This window comes from Phacochoerus africanus, chromosome 11, assembly GCF_016906955.1.
Source record: "Phacochoerus africanus isolate WHEZ1 chromosome 11, ROS_Pafr_v1, whole genome shotgun sequence".
NCBI lineage: Eukaryota > Metazoa > Chordata > Mammalia > Artiodactyla > Suidae > Phacochoerus > Phacochoerus africanus.
Genome location: NC_062554.1, coordinates 22439482 through 22458486, shown reverse-complemented (window position 1 = coordinate 22458486; position 19005 = coordinate 22439482). Strand labels below are relative to the sequence as shown.

Sequence of the window (19005 nt, the reverse complement as noted above, 5' to 3'; positions counted from 1 at the left end):
GAAGAGGTGGGATGCCAGCACAAATAGGAGAGATGGCAACAGCATGAGCCCTGGAGAGGAAACAGATATGCAGTGAGAGCTTGGGGTAGCTGGTCTGGATAATGCATCCAGGATCTGAACTGAGTCATGTAATAAATACAAAAGCATAGCTGAGCGAACTTATGGTATCGGCAATTTGGCTTATTTACAGACTTCTAATATAAGTTGGATCGAAAAGAAGTTTGGACTAAATTTTCTATTCAGTCTTGCCAGGGACCTAGAGTGGCCCTGAGGGTTTTCTTAAATGGAAGAGTTCCCACTGTGGTGCAATGGGATTGGCAGTGTCTCTGGAGCGCTGGGACATAGGTTTGATCCCCGGCCCTGGCCTGGGAACTCCATTTGCCGTGAGGCGGCCAAAAAATAAAATAAAAAAATTAGAATATATCCCTGTATTTCTTGGTGATTAAAGAGATAAAAAAATTTTTTTAAAAAAGAAGCTTTAAAAAACAAACAGGAGTTCCTATCGTGGAGCAGTAGAAATGACTCCGACTAGGAACCATGTGGGTTCGATCCCTGGCCTCACTCAGTGGGTTAAGGATCTGGGCGTTGCCGTGAGCTGTGGTGTAGGTCACAGATGCGGCTCTGGCATAGGCTGGTGGCTACAGCTCCGATTAGACCCCTAGCCTGGGAACCTCCATATGCTGTGGGTGCGGCCCTAAAAAGACATAAAGGATAAACAAACAAACAAAAAACCCTTTGCAACCAATTAGTACGTTGCTCAGTTCCTTAGGGGAGACCCCAGTCTCTAGAATGGTGGGCATTGGGGAGGTGGGGACAGACTTGGTATCCTGAGAGAGGTAGTTTTGATGGAAAGAGCAGGTCCTTACTTCTGATTCTAGATGTGGAGTAGATCTCTTGGGTAAACACTTTTAGGTTTGATTTCTTTTTTTTAAATTTCCTAAATGAGGGCATCTCAGAGGTCCACTCATTTATCATCCACCGTATATTTATTGCATACCTGCTAATTACCTAGAACTCTGAATTCTTTGGACACAGTTGAGTGGAATAAAGCTCGGCTCTCATAAGCTCCAGCTATAACTAGAGCAGAGGATGGAAAGGTCTGGAAAGAGTGATATTCAGGAAGCTATGCCATAAGAGCATTTAAATTCTGTAACTAGACGTAATATGTGGATGGCCAGGGACCAGAATGATATAAAAAATAGCCTCTGTTAACTTCTTACTATATGCCAAGTACCGCACTTAGGATATATATATGCTCAATAACCCTTTGGAGTAGATGTATTGTTTTCATTTTTTAAAATATATAAGTGAGGAAAATGAGACAGAAATAGTAAGAAAATTGCTTAAGGCCACACAGCTAATAAAAGGACTTCTAATGCAGACTTGTCTGACTTCCAAGTATGTATTCTCAAACAGTGATAGCCAAGTCTGGTTGTACCTTCTGAGGGGCCCCCCACCCCCCAGGTCTAGAGAATCAGAGTTTCAGGAAGTACAACAGAGATTTGTATTTTTAAATAGTCCATCAAGTGATTTCAAGGTGCAGTCAGATTAGGGAACTCAAGTAGATAAAGATTTACACAAAAGGGACAGGAAAACCTACTGATTGGATAAAGGCTAAGCTACTGATAGAGTAAGAAAATATTATGGTTTGGAAAAAGAACTACACAAAGTGTCTGAATTTGGAGTTCCCATTGTGGTGCATTGGAAACGAACCCATCTAGGACCCATGAGGATGTTGGTTCAATCCCTGGCCTCGCTCAGTGGGTTAAGGATCCGGTGTTGCCGTGAGCTGTGGTGTAGGTTGCAGATGTGGCTCGGATCTGGCATTGCGGTGGCTCTGGTGTAGGCCGGCAGCTGTAGCTCTGATTAGACCCCTAGCCTGGGAAGTTGCATATGCCATGGGTGTGGCCCTAAAAAAAAGCAAAAATCAAACAAAACAAAAACAAAGTGTCTGAATTCACATCTCTGTTCTAGGGAGTGAAGTGTTCTTTTCTGTTCTTAGGGAAATGATAGAGCATAAAGGGAGATTTGGGTTCTAGTCCTTGTGTCTTTAGGAACTAACCATATTAAGTAGGGGCGACAAGAAGGCTGGATTGGATGACATATAAGGCCCTGTGAAAGAGCTAAGTTCTGTGATTATAAAACATGTAAGAATTAAGTGTTACATAGGCTTCGTTTGGTTTGATTAAAAATATGTCCTTAGAGGAAAAGAGTCAATAAAATTGACCTTAATGAGTACAAATTTACATAATTTTTGACAAACACAAAATATCAAATTATAATATAAAAAATCTTTTAGAAACCTCTATGATAACTTCCATTTTTATTTTTTCCTGGAAATGACTAATCATTGACTCACCAAGAGTTAGCTAGAGAAATGACCATTTTGTTAAAGCTTACTATTAATACTCTTTTGGCCTTTTCACATCCTTTTGAACGTCAGTTTTGCATAGATACATACATGTAGAATGTCATTTTGTATTTCCCTAAAATTGCTGAGAAAATTCCCAGTTGAGAGCATAATGTTCATTTGAAAGTTAATTTAGCAGAAAAGGTATTTTGCGAGTCTTCTCTAGAGACAACTCTTTCACCAGAATTTTGTTACATTTTAATAGCTTTGTCAAGAACTTGGATGACGATGAGGAAAACATGAATGTAAAATTTTCAGCTAAGGCAAAATCGAGAAGGAAATATATCAAAATATAGCATTCACACCCAATATAATATAATGGGCTATATATAATGCCCATAAATTCTCTCACCCTTCTGTTTCTTTTTCTTTCTTTCTTTCTTTCTTTTGTTGTCATAGGATAGCTGGATTGTTGCTTAATAGCAGTGCATGTGAGAAAATGGTTGTAGGCACAAGATGAGCTGTTATGCAATACACTTGCTCCACAGTATAACACAGTCTTAGATTCTGCAGATCTTGTCCTTAGATGTCGAGACTGAATTCTGGTGAATTGGGAAAGGTGTCTGAGATGATCATGGAGTCTTAAAAATTATATCAAGCATTTTAGAGCCAACAATTTGTGTTTCGCCTGAAGAAAAGCAGATTAAGTTGGGAAACCATCCCACTTTCATCTTTAGTTTTTGAAGGTCTCTTTTAGGAATATTGTTGTCCAGAGTCGTCTGGTGGGCAGAAGTTATAGAGACACGGATTTCGTGTAAGTGTAAGAGAGCAAAATATAAGTTTTTGACGGTAGAACATTGTGCTGTCTCGGGAGATATTCAACAGAGGGTGGATTACTACCTCTGTTTGGTGCCCTAATAGAAGGAGTTAGACACCGGCTGGAGGTGCACTGTGGGCTGGATCACCAATTTTATATGTCTATGTTAACAAAGTAAATTTACTGATAAATAAAATATTTAGTCAAAACCGAATCTCTTCTATATGTATGACTCAGCTACAATGGCCATAAAATGTTATTCTTGTCTCAAATAAAATTTCACTTTTGTGATGCCTAACCACAGAACGTGCTGTCATTGCCCAGACTGCCACCTCCCATTTTGTTCTCCACACTTCATTCGGAGAGATCATTACCAAATACTCATCTCTTCTCATCTCCTCCTTGCTTAAGACACAATCTGCATTGATTTTAGGATGAAGACACACTTCTTTTTTTTAAGGCCGCATCTGAGGCATATGGAGGTTCCCAGGGGTTGAATCGGATCTGTAGCCACTGGGCTACGCCACAGCCACAGCCACGCAGGATCCGAGCGATGTCTGCTGCCCACACCACAGCTCATGGCAACACCGGATCTTTAACCCACTGAGTGAGGCCAGGGATGGGACCTGTGTTCTCCTCCTCATGGATGCTAGTCGGATTCGTTCCCACTGAGCCACAGTGGGAACTCCCAAGACACACATTCTGGACCTACAAAGTCCACCAAGGTCTACCTCTACTTGCTTCTTCAGGTTTATGTTGTACCATCCCCCATTTCCAATCCAACCACATTGGCCCAACATTAATTTCTCATGTATACACCATGCTCCCATTTGCTACACATCGGTTCTAGGGCTGTTTATTTTCTGCATATGTGTCCTCATTCCTAGGTGACTTCTGCTCACCTTCCAGATCTCGGTTCACTTTTCATGTAGTCTAGGAAGCCTTTCTGACCTTCCTATTCAGATTGCATTTCCTGTTACAGATGCTCATACTCTGTATTTTTCATTCCCTGCAGTGGTCACTGCGTATTGGTTACAGTTTACATTTGATTAGGCAGCTATATGATTAGTATCTGTTTCCTCTACTAAAACATAACATCCTAAGGAAAAAGGCATTTTTTGTTTTCAGTTCACTATTGAACACTTGATGCCTTGTGAAATGTGCCTATCACAATAAAAAAATATGTTCAATGAATAATGCAGATGAAACAGATAACAGCTACTATGCAAGTACAGAAGTCAACATTTAGAGAAAAGATGTGATATAGTGACCCTAAGTAATAAGTTAATTTTACATAATGCCTGCATTTTTTCAGACTGGTTTTACTTTTCACAAAAGTCCTAAAAGCTAGCATTATCATATCATATCATATTATGCTAATTTTACAGATAAGAACATTTTATCCACCTCAACTTTACAGATAAAGACAGTTAAGTAGCCCAAGATGAATAGTTATTAAATAACAGATTTAAGGTTAAAAAAACAACAATAAGAGGCATTTGAGATTTTGGGAAAAAGATCATGCACTTGTTATACCCAGATGTTACAGTCTTTTATAACGTGCTTCAAATGGCACATTTTCTTATCATTTTCTATAGGACTGTCTTAGTTCAGACTGCTACCGTAAAATGCCATGGACTGGATGGCTGACACAATTATTACACATTTATTTCTCTCAGTTTTGGAGGCTGGGAAGTCCGAGATCAGGTTGCCAGCAGATTTGGTGTCTGTGGAGATCCCTTTTTCTGGTTTACAGGTGGCTGCCTTCTTGCTGTATCCTCACAGGGAAGAGAAGGAGAGTTCAGGTCTCTTTCTCTTAATAAGGATTCTAATCCCATCATGAGGACTCTACCCTCTTGATCTTATCTAAACCTAATTACTTCCCAAGGACTCCATCTCCAAATACCATCGTATTCAACATATGATTTGAGGAGGACACATAATTCAGTCCATAGCAAGTATACACAAGCATCTAAAATATATTTTTAATTTTTAAATGACATGTGGAATTCTCTGTTAATTAGGTTTGAGACCTCGACAGGTAGGGTTTGAACCGTGAAAGTAACGCTGCCATCTAGTGATAACTAATCTAAGTGAGATTTGAAAATTAGAGTGATGGGCTCAGCTCTCTAGGAATGGTAAAACAGGCTATCCATGTAAAGTGGGAGGGCACATAACTTAGGCATTGAAAGTAGCTGATCCTTATGAAGGCTATGAGCCTTGGACACTGGAAGCAGCTGATTCTTATGAAGGTCAAGAATTAGTGATGACTAAATAAAACAAATCTTAGCCATAGACTAGTACCCATGTAGTAAGGTAGATAAAATGGTTTCCTGTGATTGTGCCACTAAAGTGAGATGTCTCCATGTCCTCACTCTCTTCACTGCTTCTGAATGAGGGAATTTTGTGGTCTAATAAGCTAAGAAAAACAATTTTTCACCTTGGTTTGAAGAACTAAGTATATTCAGGAACAAACATATACAGGGAAATGAGTCCTTAGTAAAATTTCCGGTTAGATTTTGCAAAGTCATGTGGAAGAAGTGGAATGCCAAAATAAACTCCATTTATCCCAAGGGGACACTTAAATCCACTTTGAATTAAATTACTGTGTGATTTAAGGTAAACACAGCAATAAAACACTTCCAGACATGCAATAAATGGTCAGAAAATGCAAAAATAGAAGAATTTTCTTTAAAGACTGAACCACAAAGGACATTTGGATAATTTATTTGTATCTCTTAAGTCCTGAATTTATGGTAGATTTTAGCTGATATATTTTAAGTGAGTTATTTTCCTAGTACATTAAAATTGCAGACAAAATTATCATCTAAAATCCCTTGAGCTAAAATTTTCTTGTCACATGCAGAAGCCAGATCAAAAAAAGATAGCGATTGCTCTATTTCTCTGGAGGCCTAAATAACAAAAACTTATCACTCCGAGATGATAATAATTTTGCTCATTGAAGTGAGAAAATTATATTTAACATTTTTTTTAGATAGTCCAGAGAGGATTGTTTTTATTTGCCCATTTACCGGTGTATTTATTGAACTATATCCCTGAGGTGCTCAATGCACTATGTAGGAATAGCCTAACTGGAAATATTAATTCCTCTTTCTATATGTCAATGAAAATTACTGCTTTCCTGACATGCCTTATTGTCCCCTCTCCCTTCAGGAATGGTATTTCATATAGTTGACAAGAAACACCATGTAACACGATTGCTCTTTTGCCAAGAGTTAAGTTCGGACTCTCAGGGGAACAAACAATTTTAAGATAAGAAAAGCATCTGACTTACACCCATTTCTTAGTAAAGACTTAAAGTAGTTTTATGTTTATTTCAGGACAAGTGCACAGATATAACCCCATCTCTTCTTTTCATGTGATACACCATTCCTATGAAGAATGTGGGTGGTACCAGATAACAGCAGGTGTCTATAGCAAGAATTTGATTTAAAATTCATAGCCAAGAAGTTTTGGAATAATACCCAAAGGGACTGATTCTTTGAAATATATGTTGTACAGCAAGGTTGTGGCGAGCTTGGCATGAGGCACAGCTGATCTGGGATTTCTCCTGGGTTGGGGTCAGGGAAGAACTTTAGAGAGGTCAGATGACCTGAAAGATGAGCAGAGTCAGTAAGGTGAAGAGCTTAAAGACAGATGCTGGCGTGAAGGGAGTTGTGCAGAGGCTCAGAGTGTTCTAGAGAGAACACAGATGCAAAACTTCTGTTTGACATTCTTGGTCCCTTGTCAGTGAACAAAGGGTTCAACGCTGTACTGATGTGGAGGTACACAATATGCTGACGCTCTTAGGGCTCTTGAGACCCAGCACAGTATAGTGGGTGTAGAATAAGAAATTGACATTGCACTGAAAGAATGTAGTCAGGTGAATAGAACACTGGTAGCAATGAGAGGAGGCTAAGTTTTATGGCAGTGCAGAACAGAAAGAGACCAGTTTCTGGAGTTCCTGTGGGTTAAGGATCTGGTGTTGTCTCTGCAGTGGCTTGGGTCACTGCTGAGGCGCAGGTTCAATTCCCAGCCCAGCCAGTGGGTTAAGGATCTGGCATAGGTCGCAGCTGCAGCTTGGATTCCATCCCTGGCCTGGGAACTTCCATATACTGCAGATGTGGCCAAAAATGAGGCAGGGGAGGGGAGAGAGAGAGACCAGTTTTTCTTTTGGTGAGAGGAAAATGGAAGGTTATTCATGACTCTGGAAGGAGTTGGCATTTGCCGTGATCCTGTGGGGTGAGGTCTGCAGCATATTTGTAGTTGACTTTTGCCCTTGACCGTGTTTTGACCCTTGCCTTATTTGTTCAGCTAGGATTGTGCCTAAGCAGAGCCTCCGCATCTGTTCTTAACCTCAACTGCAGCCTTATCCTCTTACCCATGTGCCGGACACTCCTGGCTTACCTTCGAGGATCCCAGAAGGTAAGTTCGAAATTCTAGTCGAAGGTTCCCAAATAAAAATCAAGTGTATAAGTGGCATGTTACCCCTCCTTAGTTTTCTTCGTCTGACTTTCTGCTAGAGTGGATTTCTTCAAAGATGTTCGTCAAGACCAGGTCACCTGTCAAGATGATCAGTGAGCTAGTCTATAACAAAAGACAAGGCAGCAGATAATAGAAACAGTATTGGGCACTGTGCTAACATATATGTAATTCACATGTGTGCTTGTGGAATCCTCACGATTCTGAGGGTATTGCATATAAAGCACCTGGAGCATAGAGAGTTTCAGTAACAGGACCAAGATCTTGAGACTAGTGAATGTTGGCTAAGATCAGCCCCGGTTCTGAGTTCTTTCCTCTATACTATTCCTCATTAAGATCTTGTATTTTCATTTAATTAAATTCAAGTGAGCAGACCAGAGCTCTTTGGACTTTTGATCAATGCCCAGGATGAGTAGTATTGGTGGCAATTGCTTTCTTAAAACACACACCTGGTTTCAGCTATGTAGACGGCTTGCCATAGATGTCTTAAGACATGATGTCATGTAAGATATCAAGTGCTGTAAAACAGAGGATTTAAGAAAGTGGAAGAGCCCTTTGAAAGTTAAAATTCAACTGAAATTGGTTTTTGTCCCCTCTTATCTGTGTGTGCGTGTGTATGCGTGTGTGTTTATTCCCTCCTTCACTTCAGTTTGTTAGGTACTGCTGAATTGATACGATGTTTTAAAAGGAATTGTTAACATGAGGTCACTTGATGTTCTGTGAGGGTCATGTGAGTGGATTTACTGCGGTAAAACTTCTCAACCTTTTCACAGAATTATATTTAGAAACTCTTTATTTTTAATGCAGTAATTGGGGGAAATAACACGTTCTCTAGGTTGCCAGCTATGGTAAAATGCGAGGATTTGATCCCTGTGGCTGGCCATTGACTTGGTGGGAAGAAAGCGAAGATAAATGGCAGGAAATGAAAAGTGCCCACCTGAGTCTCTCAGTATTTAATAGTCTTAAAGAATTGTCCCCTAATGTGAAACATAGGTTTTCAAAGATGCTTGACATTTCGTTTTTGTATAAGATCAACCAGGCATTTAAACCTGTAGATGCAATTGCTTCTTTTAAAAATAATCTTATTTTTGACCCCCAAAGAAAGTCATATATATTATAAAATTAAAATTCCAGAAATATGCAAAGTAATAAGTGAAGGTTTCTTCTCATACTGCTCTGCCAGAACAACCACAATTGCTGTTTGGGGTAAATGCCTGCAAATATGTTATCATATAATGCCATTCATTTTAAGTAATACAGAATCATAGTGTAGTTTATGTTTTATAACTATTTTACCTAACAGTATATCTTGCACATCTTTCCTCATCAATAATCAGCTTCTCACATTATCTTTAATGGTTTGGGTGTTCCCAAATAGGTATATCATACTTCATCTCAACAATTTTTTTTTCTTTCTTTTTTTTTTTTTTGCCATTTCTTGGGCTGCTCACGCGGCAGATGGAGGTTCCCAAGCTAGGGGTCCAATTGGAGCTGTAGCCACTGGCCTACGCCAGAGCCACAGCAACGAGGGATCTGAGCTGTGTCTGCAGCCTACACCACAGCTCACGGCAACGCCAGATCCTTAACCCACTAAGCAAGGCCAGGGATGGAACCCGCAACCTCATGGTTCCTAGTCGGATTCGTTAACCACTGAGCCACGACGGGAACGCCCACAATTTTTAATTAATAAGCCTCTGCCAATATTTCCAAAATTTTGTGCATATATCCTATTTACTGCATCATTTTTACCATATCAAATGATTTTTATTTAGGTTCCAAGCAGGAGAACCAGAAGACTGTTGGATAAAAGCAGAACATTCCATATAACCTGTGGTGTTACTATCTGTATTTTTTCAGGTGAGAAAACCAAAACATATTCAATATTATGTTAGAATAGCACATTTTATGAATGGTATTTTTTATTGTTTATAAATCACTCACTGTCACCAACTTGTTTTCTTATTATATAGCTTAGTTTTCTCATCCGTGTGTTTGAAGAGGTTTATCTCGTGGTGCTACAGAAAATAGATGTGTCATAGACAAAAAAATAATGTGTCTATATATATTTTACATTATAGTGTGCAAAGTTTGGCTCTCAAGCTGGTAATAGTTGTTTTCTAAAAGTAATTTAGAAAGTAATTTTCATTTAGAAAGATTGGAAGGAGGCTATAATTTTTAACCTCTAAGTAATGATATGATAGTTCAAATGCATGAAAATTGGAATGTGAAATGTGCATTCATAGGATATGATTCCATCAAAGTTTTATTTTTTGAGTGTTTCTTTGATATTAACACTTGGGTAGAAGAGCAAATGTTAAAATTTGTGGAAATTTATCCTGCTCAATTCCAAGTTAAAATATGAAGTGAGAATTTTTTAGTTTTTAAGAGTCACTTTAAAATAAATTTTTTTTTCTTGTCTTTTTGCCTTTTCTGGGGCTGCTCCCATGGCATATGGAGGTTCCCAGGCTAGGGGTCGAATTGGAGCTGTAGCTGCTGTTTTTTTTTTTTTTTTGTCTTTTTGTTGTTGTTGTTGTTGCTATTTCTTGGGCCGCTCCCGCGGCATATGGAGGTTCCCAGGCTAGGGGTTGAATCGGAGCTGTAGCCACCGGCCTACGCCAGAGCCACAGCAACGCAGGATCCGAGCCGCATCTGCAACCTACACCACAGGTCACAGCAACACCTGGATCCTTAACCCACTGAGCAAGGGCAGGGACCGAACCCGCAACCTCATGGTTCCTATTCGGGAACTACGGGAACTCCTAAAATAAATTTTTATCCTGAGTGTTTAAATGGTAACTTTTCAAATTTTTGAAGCAGGAAGTAATACATGTATTGATTAAATGCATGGACTCTGGACTTGGGTTGTGGAGGATCTATCCACAGCTGTCCCTCTGCCTTAGTGTGTGACATAATGTCTCTGATCTTCCGTTCATTGTTTTGCCTATAAAATGGATTGACAGTAGCACCTACCTCATGGTTTTAAGACCAAAATGAGAACATGCATGTGAGGTTTTTAGGATAAAATTAATTATTATAATTTACACTCTCGGGGTAAGTTATTTCAATGGTATAGCACTTGACATTTCTATTTGGTCATTATTTGATAGGAGATAGGTGTTTTGATACTAGGGACATTTGATCTGGATATTTGTGGACAGCTATTTTGAATCAAAAGTGTTTTGGTATAGCTGTTACCAGGAAATTACTAAACTTTCAGCTTTTTAAAAATTGCCAAGTGTTGTTGAAAGAGGCATCTTCCCAGGGTTTTATGCCTGAGCATCTTACCATTTGTACTTCCCACCTCTGGAGATTGGAGATGGGAGAGACTCAGGGATGGGCTTAAGACTCCAGTATAGCCCAAGGCTGGGGATGGAGTAAGAGTCCAGGATGAGATGAGGCCCAAGGGTGTGGCAAGGGTCAGGTTCGATCAGAGAGAGGTAAAGGTCAAAAATGAAGGAAGAGCAGGAAATGTTGGCACACTTGTAATTTGATTTCTTCTAAACTGTCATTGTGTCCAAATAGTCTGGTCCATTAGAGAAGAACCAAGAGACTGAGATGGTGTCGAGTATTGCCACGAATGATCCAGTGTTTCTAGGTTTGCATTCTGTCACTCACCAGGGGGCTGATCTTAGCTATGTTAACCTTTCTTTCTTTTTTTTTTTTGTCTTTTGTTGTTGTTGTTGTTGTTGTTGTTGCTATTTCTTGGGCCGCTCCCGAGGCATATGGAGGTTCCCAGGCTAGGGGTTGAATCGGAGCTGTAGCCACTGGCCTACGCCAGAGCCACAGCAACACGGATCCGAGCCGCGTCTGCAACCTACACCCCAGCTCAGGGCAACGCCGGATCGTTAACCCACTGAGCAAGGGCAGGGACCGAACTCGAAATCTCATGGTTCCTAGTCGGATTCGTCAACCACTGCGCCACGACGGGAACTCCACGTTAATCTTTCTTAACCTTAGTGTTCTTATCTGTAAAATAAGGATGACTCTAACTCCCTCATTCTTTGTTACAAGAATTAAATGAGAAAATCCATACAAAGTGCATCACTTTCTCTCTGCTGCCTATAATTAGAAGCCTTGAATTCTTTTAACCTAATTAGAAACCTGTAATTCTTTTAAGGAAGGTGAATGTGTCCCTTAAGGATGTATCTCATACATCTGTTAGCTAGGATTTTTTTTTTGGGGGGGGGGCGGAATTTAGAAACAATGGCAGTTCCTTTAAGGATGCTTTTGCACTTTTGAGCCATGAGCTATGTAGTTAGCATGTCAACTTTTCACTGAAAATGAAGGGATCTGGAGTTCCTGTTGTGGCTCAGTGGAAATGAATGCAACTAGTACCCATGAGGATGTGCGTTTGAGCCCTAGCCTCGCTCAGTGGGTTAAGGATCCAGTGTTCCTGTGAGCTGTGGTGTGGGTCACAGGCATGGCCTGGATCTGGCATTGCTGTGGCTGTGGTGCAGGCCAGCAGCTGAGTCTCCAATTTGACCGCTAGCCTGGGAACTTCCATATGCCATGGGTGCAGCCCTAAAAAGCAAAAAATAAAATAAGACAAGACAAAATAAAATAAAACAAAGGGATCTTTCCCCCTAAAGATTTATTTATTTATCTATCTATTTATTTATTTACGGCCACACCCACAGCAAATGGAAGTTCCTGGGCCAGGGATTGAATCTGAGCCACAGTTGTGACCTACACCACAGCATGGCAATGCCAGATCTCTAGCCCACTTTGCCACAGCAGGAACTCTCCTGTAGATTTTAGACATGCTGAAGCTGTAGGACCCAGACAGTTTTGCTTTAATAATGTTTTATACCTGTGCCATAGTTGAGTCTCACCTAGACACTTTATTACTTTGGAACCCTTTTCCCTGGCCATGCCAAATGAATTTGGCTTCAACTCTAGTAATTTCCAAACATTGTTATCTTTGGTATAAGTTCTGAGTCTGTTGACTGCTTTTTACTGTGCCTCGTAGTTAGGTTATTAAATGGTGATTATTATTTTCCTAAGTTGTTGTCCCATGAAGTGGTTGCTGACACTTTTGCTATTGGGTTTAGACCCTATGACTTGAATCTGTGGATTATGAAAAATGTCAACTGGTTAAAGCCTTTTAGTGGGTCTGTAATTTAGGTTGAGTGTTAGTGAGGTATACCAGATTATATAACAGGTTTGGAGCTTTGGGAGAGGTGAAAGATGTAGAAAATTTAAAATACAACAGTTTCCTCTTATCCCCTTATACTTTCTAGTGGATGCTTGAAACTGAGCTTAGTACTGAATCCTGTAGATACTGTGTTTTTCCCTATACAAACATACCCATGATAAAGTTTAATTTATAAATTAGGCAGTTAGAGATGAACAGTTACTAATGATAAAATATGACAATTGTAACAATATACTATAATAAAAGTTACATGAATGTGGTCCCACTTCTCTCCCAAAATATCTTAGGGTTCAAATTTAATACCTTTTCCATCTTAACAAACATATACTGTGGCCAGTAACTTCTGCAGTTTGAGGTGGAACAGCAAAGTGAGCAGGAATTTCTTTTTTTCTTCCCAGTTTCCTGGATAGACAATTCATTCCTACCATAGATCTTAGCAACCTCAACATACGGGATTTTTTCTTTCCTTATTAAGTCAAGAACTTTGACGTCTTCACTTAAAGGAAGCACTTTATAGCTTCTCTCTACATATCTGAATTGCCAGCATCACTGCTCTTGCAGTGTGGGGCCATTCTTAAGTAAAATGAGGGCTGCTCCATGACAAGCACTGGTACCTCCAACAGTTGATCTGGTAATCAGGCTGTTTACTACATGACTCACAGGTGGGATGTGCTGGACAAAGGAATGATTTACATTCCCACTGGGAGGGAGTGGGATAGCCAGAGATTTCATCACGCTCAGGAGAGCACAAAAGTTAAAACTTAGAAACTGTTTATTTCTGGAATTTTCCATTTCGTGTTTTCAGACGGCAGCTGACTGCAGGTAACGGAAACCTCGGAAAGTGAAACAGTGAATAAGGGGAGCTGCTTAAATAAAAAAATTAAATAAACGCCCCTGTTATTACATACATACGTGTGTGCTTGTGTGTTTGTAACCCTGACTTACTAAGGTTATTCTATTTCCGCCTTTGAAAATTCTCTTTCTTTACGTGCTTTCTCATCCTAAAACTGCCTATAATTAAGATTCTTTGTGCTTTTAAAACTCCCCTCGTAATTGAACGTTTTATTGTGCATACGGCTGTCACAGTGTGACCCTGTATTTACTTAAGGCGAGGAACTGAGTCCTCTAGCACAGGGCACATCCGGCAACCCCACTGACTCGAGCCTGGTGCGATTCTGTAGGTGTGCACGTGGCTGCCCACCTGGTGAACGCCCTCAACTTCTCCGTGAACTATCGCGAGGATTTCGTTGAACTGAATGCCGCCAGATACCGAGACGAGGTGGGTGGTCTCTGTCTTCTCATCTTCCTTTCACTTGCCTGAGATGACTAAGAAGGGTCTGTGATTTTCATAGAAAATTTGTACCTTGCCGTTCCTTTTGAATGCTTTTAAAATGCACTTGTCAAGTGGAATTTTATTCCCTTTCAATAGAAAATGGAGGTAATTACTGTTTCACAGTCTCTCCTGCTGAAAATGAAAGTTCGGAGAGGGTCTGCTTTTTATATTCTGCAGGGTCCTGATGGTTGCCACTCAGGCCTGCTGTCTGCCTCCCAACAGCTTTTGTCTAATTCTTATCACTCAGTGGAGACTGTCAGCAGTGCCTTTCCAGGGGAAGATCCTTCAGTAACTCAGACGCTGTGCTTGGCGGAAAAGGCAGAAAAGAAGATTGATTCTTTGAGGATCCTGGACCATCAGTTGATTTAACTTAAAGTTCTAAGACTTCACTCTGTTTTATTTTGTTTTTATTCCTTAGAATAGGTGATCTTGAACTGAATTCTCTGTGGGGCAATAGCTGATTTAGGGGTGCTTTTCTCCATGTCGAGCTGCCCTTGAAATGAAATTGTCCACGTGGGATGCCAGGCCAGAGCCCAGGGCAAGCACATACACAGCCCTGGTTAGGTCTCTGTGGCTCAGCACTTTTACAGTGTCCTCAGGCTGCCTTTGATTCCCCAAGCCAAGTCTGCCTCAGCACGGAAGCGTGAAGTGTCCCCGGTGATCAGAACCCCACCCTGTTCTGCTAAAGGCTGCTAGTGACTTAATAGATGGCTCCCCATCTTCCCTACTCCATCACAAAACAAAAAGAACAAGCAGCCCTGGGCAAATCTCTTGATGATACTAGTTTTTTGTTTGTTTGTTTTTTAAAAAACACCCATGTAATTTCATTGATCTGGGTTAGGGCCAGGCGTTAATATTTTTTTAAAGCACAGCAGGTGATCGTAGAGTGCACCCAACACAAAAACCCCAGACAAGCCCAGCTCCTTAGCGTGCCAGTGGGAGCTCATCACATGCAATGACTTCAGACCAGGTCCCCCACTCTGCCTGTCTCCTACCCCTTCCGACATCGCTCTGTCTCCCTCTGCCTATATCACCGGGGACCACTTGTGTGCTAGTCCTGCCTTGCAGTTTCCTTTTTTAAATCTTTTCCTTCTTTGCGTCTCTCTTTTGCTTTATAATTCACATGTCTTCAATCACTATAATGATTTTTATCATTTTATTGTAATTTACGATTACTTAATATTCCAGTATTTTTAGTCATTTCAACATTTCTAGTTATTAAATTTATTCCACTTTAAGGAATTATGCTCAATGTAAAATATTTTAAAATTCCCAAGTAAATGAAAAATGAAAGCTTCTCTTCCAGAAATAGCCATGGTGAGCAATTCTATATTTTCTTTTAAGATATTGTGAGTGGTATTTTATGATACATATTCTTCAGCAATTTACTTATTTCCATAAATATATGTATTGTGGCTTGTTGTATCAGAAAATATACATCTACCTCATCCCTTTGAGCCTTTCCTTATTCACAGATGTTTAGCTTGATTACAAATTTTTGTCATGAACTGCATGTCAGTAATTTTTTTTGGTGTGCTTCTGCTAGGCAGATTCATGGAAGTAGAATTTTGGTTTCAAAGGTATGCAGATTTTTTTGGTCTTTTTCTTTTCTTTTTTTTTAAGGGCCACACTCATGGCATATGGAGGTTTCCAGGCTAGGGGTTGAATCAGAGCTGTAGCTTCTGGCCTACACCACAGCCACAGCAGTGCAGGATCTGAGCTGCATCTTCCACCTACACCACATTTCATGGCAGTGCTGGATCCTTAGCCACTGAGTGAGACCAGGGATTGAACCCACATTCTCATGGATGCTAGTCAGGTTCATTAACCACTGAGCCACGATGGGAACTCCTGCACACTTTTTGTTTTGATGGACAAGTTGCCTTCCAAAAAAGCTTCACCAGTCGACACACTCCACCAATATTATCAGAATGTTTATTTTTACACCACTTTTTTGAAAAAACATGGCCGATCTGATGGGTGAAAAATGGTAACTCATTTTCGTTTACATTTTCCCTTTTTGTCCTTCCTTCTTTCCTATCTTTCATATCTTCCTTTTCTCCTCCTCCTCTTCTTTCTTCTAATAAATATTTTCGAGTACCTAGTAGGTACTAGGCCACATGTTAGATGAAGATGAAAAAATACACGCATACACACACACAGATACTACATATATAAACGGGTATATTCTTCTGTGAATTGTCTTTGAAAAGGGTGGGTTAGTGCCATGCACCTTTTTGTTCTTGCTTTGGGTTTCTCTGACTTCTCCATATCTCCAGTGACCCCTTCATCCTCCAGTTTGTGATGGTGGTGCATTCTTGATGCCCTCATTTCGTCATCTGTGAAACAGTCTCTTCATCTTATATTTTGTCTTCATTCCCTGGCAACATGAATTTTCCCATCCTCTCAGTTTCCATAGCTATTCATTCACATTTCTGGTGTTACCACTTTGTTCAGCCCATCTTATGTTTTTGCTAGTTATTTATGTATGAGGTTACTCTAGATTAGCCTTTAATCATGTTTCTTATACCAGGGGTAGAAGTCCTTTGATCTAAGTTGAATGAGGAGCTATTCTTGGACAAATGATCCTTATTCAAGGACCCTGAAATTAGATCCTATAAATGGTTTCCTGCTTTGTATATAGCCTGGCCTGACTCCAGATTCAATGGAAACATAAGAAAAGAAATTCTGAAGTTGTATAATATTGGGCACCATTAGGATGAAAAATTAAATCCACCTTCTCCTGGCAATTGATCTCAGCTTTCCAGAAGATAGAAAGGGAGTTGACTTCAGTCTATTACACCACAAGTATGTATTTTAAAGGAAATATTATAGTAACAATATTAATATTTTATATTTCGGAGTAGCAGGAAACTTTCCTCTTTATTTAAATATCATTACTATTTCTCACAGTAGCATTTGAGACATTTTAGTTCTCAGTATCCTTTTTTTTTTTTTTTTGTCTTTTTCCAGGGCCACACTCTGGCATATGGAGGTTCCCAGGCTAGGGGTCGAATCGGAGCTGTAGCCTCCGGCCTATGCCACAGCCACAGCCACAGCAACGTGGGATCCAAGCCACATCTGTGACCTACACCAGAGCTCATGGCAATGCCGGATCCTTAACCCGCTGAGCAAGGCCAGGGATCGAACCCGCAACCTCATGGTTCTTAGTCGCATTTGTTAACCACTGAGCCACAATGGGAACTCCAGTTCTCAGTATTCTTTGCACTGAATTTACATGGTATAACCCCCTCTACATAATATTTCATCACTTTTATTTCTCATGTCTTGACACTTTGTAGGTGCATTTTGGCAGTTATGATAGACAGAGTGTATATTAGTGTTCCCACATTATAGCTAAAGACATGAAGTCTCAGAATGGTCAAAGAGTGGGCTTCAGGCCACTGCCACCGGCTTATAATTAGCCATTAAGATGAAAGCCTAGGCCTTCTGACTCCTCATCTAACATTTTTCCTCTTTCAGATGGATAAATTTCTTGCAGTTGGATTTTGTACATGTTACAGTCTTCTCTAGCATTGTGAAAACATTATGAAACTCAGGTGGGACTCTCATATTCCATTGGGACAGCAGTATCTTACATACCTAATATACGGCTCTTATCTCTGGCAGACTCCTTGTAGAATTTTATATTATCAGTGTTTTATTTTTCAATTTTTTCCCCCCTTTTTCTCAGGATCCCAGAAAACTTCTCTTCACAACTGGTAAGTTGTTATTCATTGGTCCTTCAGAAGATTCAGGAAAGTCTTTGAAAATAATAATCATCAAATTATACAGCATTTAGATATATGCTAAAACATAACATAAGGAAAATTTGCATATCAGAACAAAGGTTAGAGGTTCAAGCATGAAGTTGCAGTGAAAACAGAGGGACTGGGCAACGAGTCAGGGTTCAAATGAATGAAGAGTAAAAGTGAGCAAATGCGTTGGCCTTTCATACATTCTTTCAATGAAGATAACATAATGCCATATGCTTATTGAGGACCCACTATGTGCCCACTGCTGTGGCAAGTACTGTTGGACATAACACTTACAGAATAGGTTTTTGTCCTCAAGGAGCTGGAAAGAAACACCAAGCACTCCGAGTATCAGTGTAGTTCTTATAATTCAGTAATTTAGTGGGATATGTTGTAACATTAAAACCTATAAAGAGGAGGATAAACAGTCATGAAAATAAGTTATTTTTCTTGAAATGTGTCTCCTTTTTCATTAGTGATTTATTTTCCCTTCTCAAGCATATTGTCCATGAAATCTCAGTCTAGGCTCTTAACTTATTAAAGCACCTTTGAACATCTCAAAATTTTGCCCTGATGTTAGTATAGTTCTTAATTTTTTTTTCTTTTTCTCAAACTTACATGTTTAATAATGAAAAGTAAACTATTGGGGAAATTTTTAGTATGTATTTCAGGGACATGGATGATTGTATAGAGGAGATGGTCTATCATAAGGCTTGCCTGTACTACTTTTTTTTTTGGTCTTTTTGCTATTTCTTTGGGCCGCTCCCGCATATGGGCGTATGGAGGTTCCTAGGCTAGGGGTTGAATCGGAGCCGTAGCCACCAGCCTATGCCAGAGCCACAGCAACGCGGGATCCGAGCCGCGTCTGCAACCTACACCACAGCTCATGGCAACGCCGGATCCTTAACCCACTGAGCAAGGGCAGGGACCGAACCCGCAACCTCATGGTTCCTAGTCGGATTCGTTAACCACTGCGCCATGACGGGAACTCCTTGGCTGTACTACTTTATTAAGGATCAGAATTGTGCATGGAACTGAGGCATGGCTCTGCCAAATGCATTGTGTTTCTTTTGAATCAATTTTTGAATCAATTTTATTGAAAAATGAAAACAA

At 40.0% G+C, this 19005-nt stretch overlaps 1 protein-coding gene across 3 annotated transcripts in view; it reads left to right on the top strand.

Moving 5' to 3' along the window:
* Positions 1-19005, top strand: part of NOX4 (NADPH oxidase 4) — a 148185-nt gene that overhangs the window by 20675 nt on the left and 108505 nt on the right. For all 3 annotated transcript variants that reach the window (XM_047753098.1, XM_047753095.1, XM_047753097.1), the window contains exons 3-6: positions 7482-7592; positions 9422-9506; positions 13986-14083; positions 17832-17859. In XM_047753098.1, coding sequence (XP_047609054.1) covers positions 7482-7592; positions 9422-9506; positions 13986-14083; positions 17832-17859 — 322 coding nt within the window. The remainder of the gene's footprint in view (positions 1-7481; positions 7593-9421; positions 9507-13985; positions 14084-17831; positions 17860-19005) is intronic.